The following is a 13,479-nucleotide window of genomic DNA, read 5'->3' as shown; positions in this document are numbered from 1 at the left end:
GCCTCTAACAAAATAGAGAATGAAGGTATGGTTGACAACGTAGTCTAGCTTAAAAGGATGAGGTAGTTGCCACTTGTTGTCTTATGCTCGCAACTTTGTTGTGGATGAATGAGCATGGTATTGGAATCTAGGTTTAAATTAAAAATGCACACCTTTTCAATCTTAATAGAATGGATTCCTATTTCACCTTTACCCATGACCCATTTGTTCCTAGGAGGTAGTGGATCTAGACACGGCCAACTTCATGATTGCAAGGCATTGGTTTTATGTAATGTGATACATTAATATCATGTGACATTTGGTTCTATTTATTGGGGGAAAAGTTATTGTTACCAAGCCAAGCTCACCCGATTTTGGAGCAAGAGTTAATCACGGTAACATTTGAGACATTTACATAACAAACAATCCTTTGTGTAATTTTAACCATGTCTTACATTGAAAACTCGTGTAAATATGCCAAAATGTCTTAGCTCACATCTCTATAGAGTAAAGAAAAGTTGTAAGGGCCAAGTTGCCTTTCAAATAAAATTAGAGTTGGAAGGATGCCTTCATGAGTGACTAACTCATATTAAACATTAAGGGAGGAGTTCAAATGATAATTGTCTCTTAAAACATTGATTAGTGAGATATTGATTTAAAATTTGGGTTCATGACCTCTACTTGGATGTTCTTAGAACTCTTGTAATTCAAAACTTGGCTCCACTTTATATAAAGAGTTGCATATACATACTAATAGACATTAATACTCCACCAAAGCTTTTATTAAGCATAATAAAGGTAATGGAGTTCAATCAACCAAACTAGCATTTCATGTGCGCTTCGCGCGCACGGAATGCTAGGCAGCTTCGTGCTATCGCACAACAACTTCACTCAATAATCCATTTTTCATCTTTCTCCCTCCTATTTCCCCTCTCCATTTCCAATATGATTTATTTCTCTCTCTTTCTCTCTCCGACTCACTCTCACTCACTCTCTCTCTCTCAATTTTCTCTAAGCACCCTGTCTCTCTGTCTCACACACACATACAAAACTTAAAACTAAAAGTAGTTAAAAAAAATTTGTAACACAAAATGCCAAACATAGAAACAATCTCTTCCATGCTCCATACTTACAAACTTTCCTCTCAATGTCAATGTAAGCAATCATATGCTTGCACACGCGATACTTAGAAACAACAATGTAATATTGAAATGGGTCATAATCAAGACAAAGGCCAAGTACCACGAAAAGAATTTCTATAAGAACCTAGTGAAAACGAAGCCACAAAGGCCAAGTATAAGGCATGCAAGTGTTTCTAGGCACCATAGGCAAATGGCTGATGCCAACAAAAAAAGCAGTGTCTCAAAGATACCTAATAGAAACAAAGCTTCCTCTTCTTTGAGTAATCATTAACAAAATCTTCCTCGTTGAGCAAAACATGCAAAGGCGAAGCCGGGAATGATCCCATAGTTTCCATTGGTAATCGCATGGGCAATGCGGTAGTTCTACCTCTCTCTTTACCACCTGCATTGGAACAAAAATCACAATATAAGTACGTGGAACAACAACGTTACACTAAAATGGGTCATAATTGAGACAAAGACCAAGCACCACAAAAAGAATTTCTATAAGAGACATAGTCAAAATGAAGCCACAAAGGCCAAGCATAAGGCACCGATGTGTTTCTAAGTACCAGAAGATGAGCCTGCACGGTGATTCATCTGCGTTAACATTGCTGAAAATCTATTCAGATAAACTTTCAAAGAAGTAAGTAATTGCACATCAAGAGCAATGTTCTCCGATGCAACTAAGCTCTCGTTCTTGTGTGCAATTAGCTCACATACTCCATCCTCTATGCAACCTGCACTATCGAGAATATATTTCAACTTCTCTTCTTGATCGTTTGAAGATCCAGCACGCGGCCACCAATTTTTCTGGATATGTTCATAAATGTCACCTATATAACCCTTGATCTCTTTTAACTCGCCCTGTATCGTTACTGCATTAGCAAGGTGCCCTTCATATTTCTCTTCCAACATTCTCTCAATCCTCTGTAGACGGTCACCAATGTTCTCAGAAATTGAAATCGAAGCTTTTTGACACCGAAATAGTGTCTTCACTTGCTTTTCAATTCCATCCAAGCGACGAATAAACCTTGAGGAACCAACGGAACTATCATGCCTTGCAACATGCTTAAGTGCACAACAAACGGCCTTTTTCCTTGTGACCTCCTTTATTTTGCGTGTATTCATTTGCACGTTAGAAGTGCACTGTATAATATCTTCTATAGACATATTCTTGTTTGCTGTAGAAGCCTCCATACTGGACAAAAAGCACGCGTTAGCCTTGAGGGATATATAAAATATTCTCGAAATTTAGAAACAGCAAAAACTCCCATGTCTAATACCGCCAAAGTTCAACTAACTCTCTCTCTCTGCTTCTCCCTCTCCCTCTCTCTACACCTAACCAACCAACCAATGCACTAACTAACCAACCTCTAAACTAAAGTAACCTACCAACTAAACTAACTAAACCAAGTAAGGTAAGCAACTAATCTAAGGTAAAACCTACTAACTTACTAATCAATAATCAATTTATCTACTAACTTGCAAAACTAAACCAACTAAACTAACTTACTATTTAACTAACCAACTTACTAATCAAATCAAACGAAAAATTGGAATAACTAAATAAACTAACTAAACTAAACTAACTTATCATTCTCTAAACTAACTAACAGTAAAAAACTTACTAACCAACAAATTAAGTAAGGTAAGCAACTAATCTAAGGCAAAACCTAATAACTTACTAATCAATGCAATTAAACTAAACCAACTAAACTAACTTACTAATCAAATCAAATAAAAAGTTGGAATAACCAAATAAACTAACTTATCATTCTCTAACCCTAAACTTTAAAGTAAACTAAATTTAAAGTAAACTAAACTAACTTATAATTTAAAGTAAACTAAAACAAAAAAAAACCTAACCCTAAACATCTATATGTACTAACTTATTAATCTAATCAACTAACCACAAACAATTAAAACCTACTAACTTACTAAACCAAAACAACTAAATTTAACCAACCGTAAATCAAACTAAACTAAACTAACTAATCTAAAGTAACCAACTAAACTAACTAACATAAAAAACTTATCAATCTAAATAAATAAACACGACCGTAAACAAAACTAACTAACTAAAATAAAGTTAACTAACTAACCAAACTAAACCAACCAATCTAATAATAAACAAAAATAATTTAAACTAACTAATCTAATAAGCTAACGTATCTAACCAAACTAACTAACAGTAAACAATCTAACCAACTAAACTAACTTATAATTTAAAGTAAACTAAAACAAAAAAAAAAACTAACCCTAAACAACTGTATGTACTAACTTACTAAACCAAAACAACTAAATTAAACCAAGCGTAAATCAAACTAAACTAAACTAACTAATCTAAAGTAACCAACTAAACTAACTAACATAAAAAACTTACCAATCTAAATAAATAAACACGGCTGTAAACAAAACTAACAAACTAAACCAAAGTTAACGAACTAACCAATCAATCTAACTAAACTATTCGATTGATAATAAACAAAAATAATTTAAACTAACTAATCTAATAAGCTAACATATCTAACCAAACTAACTAACAATCAAAAACTTACTAAAGTAAACCAACAAAACTAACAACCTATTTAACTAACTAACTTACTACATAAACCAATAAATACATCAAAACAAATTTACAACGAGAGAGAGAGAGAGAGAGAGAGAGAGAGAGAGAGAGAGAGAGAGAGAGAGAGAGATCACCGACCTGAATATTGGCTAAACAACCAATCCTCACAAACAAACTGCACCAAATAAACCAAAATGCCAATAAATTAAACCATACCAAGCAAACCTCTCTCTCTCTCTCTCTCTCTCTCTCTCTCTCTCTCTCTCTCTCTCTCTCTCTCTCTCTCTCTCTCAAAGTAAACTAAACTAAAACAAAGGATTAAACTAACCCTAAACTTTATCTACTAACCAACTAAACTAACCTATAATTTAAAGTAAACTAAAACAAAAAAATAAACTAACCCTAAACAGCTATATGTACTAACTTACTAATCTAATCAACTAACCACAAACAATTAAAACCTACTAACTTACTAAACCAAAACAACAAAATTAAACCAACTATAAATTAAACCAACTAAACTAAGTAACATAAAACCAATTTAAATAAATAAACACGACCATAAACAAAACTAACTAACTAACCAAACTAAACTAACCAATCTAATAATAAACAAAAATAATTTAAACTAACTAATTTAAAGTAAACTAAAACAAAAAACGTAAACTAACCCTAAACAACTATATGTACTAACTTACTAAATCAAAACAACTAAATTAAACTAACCTAACTAACTAACAGTAAAAAAATTTACTAACAAACAAACTAAAGTAAGGTAAGCAACTAATCTAAGGCAAAACCTACTAACTTACTAATCAATCATCAATTTATCTACTAACTTACTAAACTAAACCAACTAAACTAACTTACTACTTAACTAACTAACTTACTAATCAAATCAAATAAAAAATTGGAATAACTAAATAAACTAACTAAACTAAACTAACTTATCATTCTCTAACCCTAAACTTTAAAGTAAACTAAACTAAAACAAAGGATTAAACTAACCCTAAACTTTATCTACTAACCAACTAAACTAACTTATAATTTAAGGTAAACTAAAAAAAAAAAAACTAACCCTAAACAGCTATATGTACTAACTTACTAATCTAATCAACTAACCACAAACAATTAAAACCTACTAACTTATTAAATCAAAACAACAAAATCAAACTAACTAATTTAATGTAGCCAACTAAACCAACTACCATAAAAAACTTATCAATCTAAATAAATAAACACGACCGTAAACAAAACTAACAAACTAAACTAAAATTAGCTAACTAACCAAACTAAACTAACCAATCTAATAATAAACAAAAATAATTTAAACTAACTAATCTAATAAGCTAACGTATCTAACCAAACTAACTAACAGTAAAACAATCTAACCAACTAAGCTAACTTATAATTTAAAGTAAACTAAAACAAAAAAAAAACTAACCCTAAATAATTGTATGTACTAACTTACTAAACCAAAACAATTAAATTAAACCAACCGTAAATCAAACTAAACTAAATTGACTAATCTAAAGTAACCAACTAAACTAACTAACATAAAAAACTTACCAATCTAAATAAATAAACACGACCGTAAACAAAACTAACAAACTAAACCAAAGTTAACTAACTAACCAATCAATCTAACTAAACTATTCGATTGATAATAAACAAAAATAATTTAAACTAACTAATCTAATAAGCTAACGTATCTAACCAAACTAACTAACAGTCAAAAACTTACTAAAGTAAACCAACAAAACTAACAACCTATTTAACTAACTAACTTACTATTTAAACCAATAATTACATCCTGAGAGAGAGAGAGAGATCACCGACCTGAATATTGGCTAGACAACCAATCCTCACAAACAAACTACACCAAATAAACCAAAATGCCAATAAATTAAACTATACCAAGCAAACCTCTCTCTCTCTCTCTCTCTCTCTCTCTCTCTCTCTCTCTCTCTCTCTCTCTCTCTCTCTCTCTCTCTCTCTCTCTCTCTAGATAAACTAACACAAAAAACTAACCCTAAACTATATCCATATATAACACACAATCTAAACTAACTAACTAACTAACTAACTAACTAAAACAAAAAAACAAACTAAAGTAACTAACACACAATCTAAAGTAACTACTAACTTACCATTTAACTTATCTAATCAACTACCTAAATAAACTAACTAAACTAAATATCCATAAACAACCAAAACTAACTAACCAACTAACTAACTAAATTAAATAAACTAACTAAACTAACTAACCACGAACAACCAAAACTAACCACAAACTAACTAAACTCTCTCTCTCTCTCTCTCTCTCTCTCTCTCTCTCTCTCTCTCTCTCTCTCTCTAAGGTAACTAACACACAATCTAAAGTAACTAAGCAACTAATCTAAGGTAAAACCTAGGTGAGGTAGTAGGAGGCAATGCCGAGGTTGAAGGCGCAAGCCTCCATGCGCACAGCGGCATGAGGGCGTATAGGGCATGAAGGCGGGGGCCTCAATGAGAGGCAGCATGAGGGCGTATAGGGCATGAAGGCGCAGGCCTCAATGAGGGCCAACATGAAGGCTTTTAGGGCGTGGTGCCTGGAGGGCAGTCGGCGCCCATGCCTGCACCTAGCAGCACCGTGCCGCTAGCAGCAACACCTAGCACCACCATGGCATTGACGGCCTACGAGGTGATGCACTACCCCACCAGCGCGAGTGCGTTGAACACCAGTGAGTTCATGGACATGGGCAAGTACCCCACCGCCACGTACATCACCCCCAGCTTCACCTTAGGCCACATGGGGTTTTTTTGGTTTTAATGAGAAACAATGGGTATTGTTAGAAACACCTTGATAGCAATGACCCTCAAGAAAATCATTGCTTATTATAGGACAAATATTATAGGAAAAATGGGTATTGTTACAGGCACAGAGGCTGCCGCCAGCAACCGCACCTTTGCTCCTCGACTGCCGCCTCCACCTGCTGCTGCTGGTGCCACTGCAACACGTTGATGCCACCTCCATGCCGACGCCACCTCCACCTCATTACGCTTCTCTCTCTCTCTCACGTTCTGCCGTGAGAGAGAGGTCGTCTCTCTCTCTCTCTCATGGCAGAATGTCAGAGAGAGAGAGAGAGAGAGAAGCGTAATAATATGCTGGCTCTGGGGGAAGGGGGGGAACCAGAGAGATCGTCGAGATTACAACTGACTGGAGAGCTAGAATGGAGGCCAGGCCGGCCCTGCTGGCAGTGCTCGAAGGGCTGTAGCTCGAAAGGCTTTGGAGTTAGGCCGGCCAGAGGTATGAGAGAGCCCAGGATGTATGAGAGAGGCACGAGGTCGCCAGAGGCACTGATGGTGCCATGGCAGCGCAGGCAGCATCCATGGGCCGAAGATGCCTTCTGGAGCTCCATCGTCCTGCGATGGGAGGTGGCTTCGGGCCTGCGGGCGACGGCTGCGACTTCGACGCTTAGAGAAGCGAGGGTGCAGGGTCTGAACCCGTGACCATGGCGGGGGGCGAGAGAGAGAGAGAGAGAGAGAGGGGTCCACCAACCCTCTCTCTCTCTCTCTGATGTTCTGAAGCTCCATCCCTTGATGGGACGTGGCTTCGGGCCTGCGGGTGACGGCCGTGACTTCAGCGATCGTGGCAGAGGCACTTGGAGAGGAGGAGAAGTGAGGGTGCATCGGTGACCATGGTGGGGGGAGGAGAAGCGATCGTGGCACCGATGACCATGGCGGGGGGCGAGTAATGCACAGAGAGAGAGAGAGAGAGAGAGAGAGAGAGAGAGAGAGAGAGTGACGGCCATGACTTCAACGAGGGTGCACCGGTGACCATGGCAGGGGGAGGAGAAGCGATCGCGGCACCGATGACCATGGCGGGGGGCGAGTAATGCACAGAGAGAGAGAGAGAGAGAGAGAGAGAGAGAGAGAGAGAGAGAGAGATCACGAGAATCCACCAACCCTCTCTTTTACTCCTCTGACTTGAGGACTCAGGACTGGCGCTTCTCTCTCTCTCTCATGTTCTGCATGTCACAGAGAGAGAGAGAGAGAGAGAGAGAGAGAGAGAGAGAGAGAGAGAGAGAGAAGTGCCAATCCTGAGAGAGGGAAGCGTCATACGTGGAGAGAGAGAGAGAGAGAGAGAGAGAGAGAGAGAGAGAGAGAGAGAGAGAACAGAAGCCATCTCGCAGAAGCCACGTCGGACTGCTGCTTCTCTCTCTCTCTCACGTTTTGCATGTCATAGAGAGAGAGAGAGAGAGAGAGAGAGAGAGAGAGAGAGAAGCGTCAGACGTGGAGAGAGAGAGAGAGAGAGAGAGTGAGAGTGAGAGAGAGAGAGAAGCGTCAGACGTGGAGAGAGAGAGAGAACAGAAAAATGCTTAGAGAGAGAGAGAGAGAGAGAGAGAGAGAGAGAGAAAGAGAGGTCTGACCTGCTGCCTGCTATCTGCCTCCTTGCTGCCTGTTGTCTGTCTCCTTGTTGCTCATGAGAGTGAGAGTGAGAGTGAGAGGAGAAGAGAAGAGAAGAGAAGGTGGTGGAAGGAGACCAAGTTTCCTTCTATCTGCCCCCAATCATGTGACATAAATGGTCATTTACCTTTCCTTCTACCCCCCAATCATGTGACATAAATGGTCACTTTGGTTTGGTTTGGGAGCTAGGTTCGGGAGCACTGTGGTGCTTCGACACTTTCCCGAACCTGTAGCTCAAATAATAATGTAGAATAGATTGTAGGGATGCATGTGATAGATACACATGTTGTGTTAATGTTCAACTTGTTTTCTTACTTTGTGAGTATGTATGTGTACCCTCCATCCTTCTATATATGAGGTCTATGTGCTTCTCTTAAAGATATGTGGCATCTTTGTAAGACACTTACAATAGTGCACCACCTTACATTTCATCTACAACATGTCACTTACAATAGCACAACACCTAGGTGCTTCTGTGAATGCATGTGATTTCTTAACAAGTCTTCTATAGTAGTGTGCCACCCTACAAGTCTTATTTTAGTTTTGTGGTGCCCTATACTTAGGATCCCTCCTACCTACACATCCCTTTCACTACTCCCTCCATAGCAATGACCCTCTTCTTCTCCGTTCGTGTGTGTATGTGTGTGTGTGTGTGTGTGTGTGCTGCTTTTAATTTTCATTGTTGGGATAAGAGTTTCAAATGTATAGTCAATGAGATAGGATGGCAAAACCTACAAAAGGCAACAATGGTAGTCAACAATGATCCTAAGATATGTTGCTCGAAATAAGAATTGGGGAAGCGTAAGTTTCATTTGATGCTTTGCATGAGGATCTTATTGAAAGTAGAAATAAATGGACACATTTGTTGCCCACTTTCAACTCCAAAATTAAATTATCAACATTGTAGTGCCTTTGAGAAGACTACTAAAAGAATAATATTTATATTTTTCCAAGAGAAAATGCCTTCAAATCAAGATGTTCCACAATGGGTTTGACTAATAATGGGTGACCATTTTATGAAATGAGCGCATTTTGCTCCACAAAGCCATTAGTGTCCAAAAGCCATTAGGTATTAATCGCATAGAATAGAGAGTATAAATGAATGATGTTGGAAATTCCTCCTCCATTAGTGTCCACAAAAACCACGTTTTGGCATTGGCACAAAAACCTTCAACCTTGACTATTTCCAAGTTCTTTCTTACATTTTGCAATTTCTTTAACACATTATAGCTTACATTTGGAGTTGAAAAAAGTTTGGGGTATGGGATGCTTTACTTAACACAACCACGGGCATATTCTACAAAGTATCCTTCAATTTTGCATTTCTAGCCCTAAATGTCTTTCATTTCACAAATATCATTGTCCAAAACAAAAAATTGTAAACAAATGTTGCATGATAATGCAAATGTCATGTAAGATGCTTTAACTCTCTTCATTTGTATATATAGTGTTTAATGCTCATGTAAAGTGTTTTAGCTATAGCATAAGACATTTGTAAGATGCTTTAACTCTCTTCCTTTGTATATATAGTGTTTAATGCTCATGTAAAGTGTTTTAGCTATAGCATAAGACATCTCGATGGTCCTAATAAATAGAGTCTTTCTACCATTAAGGCCAAACCATTCAAGGGTGTACTAAACATATTCTAGTTAGTTAGTCTAGTCAGATTACTAGCTATGATATGTTCTATATCAGTTCTCATCACTATTCTAAACCTGCAATACTAGTTCAATAGCATGTGTCATACATCACAATCAACTATCCCTCTAGATGGTCATTCAATGCATTTTGCATGGTCAAATATTTGAATCTACAATGGTATATGCATCAAGACAAAATTCACTTTTGTTCTAAATGCTCTCAATCGTGACTAGGTCTCTTGCATGATGCAGATCAACAAGGTGATCGTGTTTACGAGTTATTAATAGATTGTGCTCTCAATCGTGACTAGGTCTCATGCATGATGCAGATTGACAAGGTGATCGTGTTTATGAGTTATTAATAGATTGTGCTCAATACATATATTCCTTTATGGTTGGGGTTCTTCATTGGTATGCAAAAAGAGGAGGCTCCTTTATATCAAAGACACCTCCTCTTCATTAGATTATGAATACATGGAGCATGATGCATGCAATCAGATGGCCCATGCAGTAATCCTCACACTACTTAGAAAGTTTATGAAGATGTGGATATCTATTGATTTTAGTTTGCCTACCAAATCCAATAGTGACTCAAGATTTTGGTTATTAGTTCATGCATAAAGAGAGGTATGGTGCAAGAAGCTAAATGAGCATGTCTATCGACATTTGATGGGACTAATTCAGGCTAGAATGGAATTATTATAACGTGTTATAAATCCAATAGATTCCTTAACATTAGAAAATCCTACTACTATGGCAGAGTCAAAAGATGCATTGCAATCATTGGTTAATGGAGATTGCTTGATTGGCAATATCTTTCTATAGAATTTTCCAAGCCTTAAAGGGATCTTTTCAATGAATTTGTGCGCTTCATGAAGGCATGATGCTCAACTAAATCACATCCAAAATTGCAAATCCAGTTGGTTAAACTTTTCCCAAAAAACTATCATGTAAAAGATTTTCAAATAGGAGACCAATAAAAATAATTTTTACAATTTACAAATAAGTGACAAAAATGGTCAATAAAATCAAAGGTTCCTCCATGTGGAGTTGTACCCCATTCAATAAGATTTATAAGATGGCAATGAGAAAATATGTGGAAAGTCTTTTTTGCACTATATTGCACAAAATAAGATTTATGGCATGATACTTACAAAAATGCCACATGTCAAAGACACACAACATGATGTAGTTACAAAGAAAGTCTTTTTTGCTACTACATTGCACAAAATTTCAAATTTGGGCTTCGGTCCTAGAATGCATACTTTTTTGGTCTTATGAAGACAAGAAGACCTTTGCCATTTTAGGATGTGGTTTGTGTGACTTGATAAAGAAAATGAGCCCATGAATGTGGAGATTCCCATTTTTAGGGCTAAAACCTTTGAGCTCTAAGCATACTTTTTAATTGAAGTTCCACATTATTTTTGTATCTATATAGGTAAGAAAGCATGTTTCTACAAGAAATATATTAGAAAGTACTTGTTCCCATATAAGTTTTTGTAATGCATGAGTTCATATTCAAAATATAAGTATAGCATAATCCAGATGCAACAAGCTCTAGGCCAAAAGACTGAGCTTTTTATTAAAAAGCTTACACACCCCCAAAGCTTGCCCCTAAGGGGGTCCAAAATAATAAGTATATCTTGCTTGAGTTGATAGACTGAGATATCAAGCTTTCTTTCCCCATGCACAGCAAAGAAGAAGGAGTTTCTTCTACTCCATATAAATCTCAAGACAGTAACATTGATCAAACCAACAAGCTGTGAGCTTACATCATCCAAACTACCTTGAGTGGCAAAGAAAGCAAGAGTAAAATCAAACTCAAATTGTAGATTAGAGGATTTTAGCCACCATCTAACTGCCAACTTTGTATATATCAATGTGGAACTAGCAATATGCAGTCTTTCATGGAGTACCCCTAGAGCATTCTCTTTGTGTTGGGGGTAAAGCCTCCGCCTAGCTGCCTGTGTATTACTACATTGACAGTCACTGCCACTGCACACTGCAGGTGGCGGGCGCCTGTCACCGTCACTTTATTCTTTATTCTTTTAGTGACAGTTTGAATAAAGGAAGGCCCGGTCACACATTGTGACTGTTGGAGTTCCCATTTCTTCTCTCTCTCTCTCTTGCTCTTGCTCTCCCGCCATAGCTCTCGAGTCCAAGCTTCGATCCTTCTCTCCCTTTCAACTGGTATCAGAGCTTGGCTTCTCGACTCTTGAGCTTGGTTCGTGGCATTCTCAGCTTCCCATTGACTCCCCACTCGCATTGGGTCTCCTTCCCGGCAGCCATAGCTCATTCTCTTGAGCTCCCATCACTTCCCGGCTTCCCAAACTTCTTCCCGGCCTATTGAGGCACCATCAAGGCATTGACATTGAGGTATTGCTTCATTATTTCAGAGTTTTACTTCAGTTCTCAGGTCTCACAGGCTGTAAACAAGTTGTGGGCAGCCATAGCTCACACCTCTTGGAGGTTCCTTCACCTGGATCTTGCTTCCAGCCTATCAAGGCTTGCTGAGGCTTGATGTAGGCCTTCTTTGGCCCTCATTTGTGCCCCCTTTGGGCCTCATTGTTGACACGTGGGACAGAAGACCCCCCCAGTCAGCTCACGTTTTTTTTGTGCCTGCTTCAAAATCTAGCCCAAAAATCACTATTTTTGTCATATCTCGGGCATTCGGAACCCGATTCAAGCAAGGTAAGAGTTTAAGTTGGGGTTTTGGCACGCTCGAACATGATGGTGATGTCAGATTTGCCAAATTCTGATGATAGAATCTTCTGCAACAGATTTCAGGTCTGAGACAACATGTATTTGTATGCCTATGCTTGTTTGGGCATGACTACATAACCGGTTTGATGCCTATTGCATCCCGATTGATCGGGGGATTGAAGCTACATGTAATGCTATGATTTTGGCCTGATTTTGGGGCTGGAAAAACATAGTTTATAACAGATAATGCATGCTGAATACTCTTGGGCTGAAGCTATCTTTCATGCTTTGACATATGCCTATTGGTTCCGGATGTATGTCTTGGGTTATGCTATGATGTATTGATCATAGAAGGATGACTTTGAGCTTGTCATTGAATTCAGATGCTTTTGTAAGATTGAGTTTATTTCAGCCCGCACTTATTGACATTGGTATATGCTTTGATAGTGATGCTTCTTGGGTTTATTCATACCCGTTGCCTACGGCTTGATGCTCATGTCACGGTTGATTACCCTATGCATACGTTGAGCTTGAGTGCTCATTGAAGCTCCACCTTGGATGCATTTTGGATTATCTGGAGTAGTCTTGGATGTTATTTAGATTGTCAGAGTTTGGATTGGGATGTATTTGATATCTTACATGCTTATGGATGCTACTTACGGATGCTCTATCGCCTACATGTTTGGGATGTACTATTGATGTATTGTCTTGGAATTATGTCATTGGCACTGTGCCTTGCCTTGGCTTGAGCTCTTCAGCTCGTACATGCAACTTTTGTGCCAGTGGGAGCATTCTTGAATGCTTATTAGACATTGAGCAGGGGGTACTTTTATGCATTGAGCCATTACATGCCATTGAGTAGTTATTACAGACACTTGAGACTTTGGGACTTCTTACCTTATGGGAGGATACATCATATGTCTTGGTTCACTGTATGCTTATGAGCTAAGTCTCAGTTTTGGATCCATATCTTTGTGAACTGACACCTACTTGTGTCAAGTTTTGGTAATGGCAA

The 13,479-nt window shown here is 38.1% G+C and overlaps 1 protein-coding gene across 2 annotated transcripts; it reads right to left on the bottom strand.

The window, feature by feature from the left end:
* Positions 1–1,025: 1,025 nt before the first annotated feature.
* LOC148032631 (uncharacterized) lies at positions 1,026–7,546 on the bottom strand. 2 transcript variants are annotated; one of them, XM_087683252.1, is made up of 4 exons: positions 6,619–7,546; positions 5,512–5,548; positions 3,811–3,847; positions 1,026–1,503 (listed from the first exon to the last, which is right to left on the bottom strand). In XM_087683252.1, the coding sequence occupies exons 1-4, from the start codon at positions 6,708–6,710 to the stop codon at positions 1,352–1,354; spliced, it is 318 nt and encodes a 105-aa protein (XP_087539378.1). In that variant the 5' UTR covers positions 6,711–7,546; the 3' UTR covers positions 1,026–1,351. The 2 variants fall into 2 exon arrangements, with proteins under 2 accessions (XP_087539378.1, XP_087539377.1); XM_087683251.1 differs by lacking the exons at positions 3,811–3,847; positions 5,512–5,548; positions 6,619–7,546 and adding an exon at positions 1,673–2,408.
* Positions 7,547–13,479: the final 5,933 nt, after the last annotated feature.

Source organism: Lygodium microphyllum, chromosome 8 (genome assembly GCF_053477565.2).
Source record: "Lygodium microphyllum isolate KBCC chromosome 8, Lygodium_microphyllum_v1.1.10, whole genome shotgun sequence".
NCBI classification, from domain to species: domain Eukaryota; kingdom Viridiplantae; phylum Streptophyta; class Polypodiopsida; order Schizaeales; family Lygodiaceae; genus Lygodium; species Lygodium microphyllum.
Note: the sequence above shows the minus strand (reverse complement) of the source record. Positions and strands in the feature narration are given on the sequence as shown.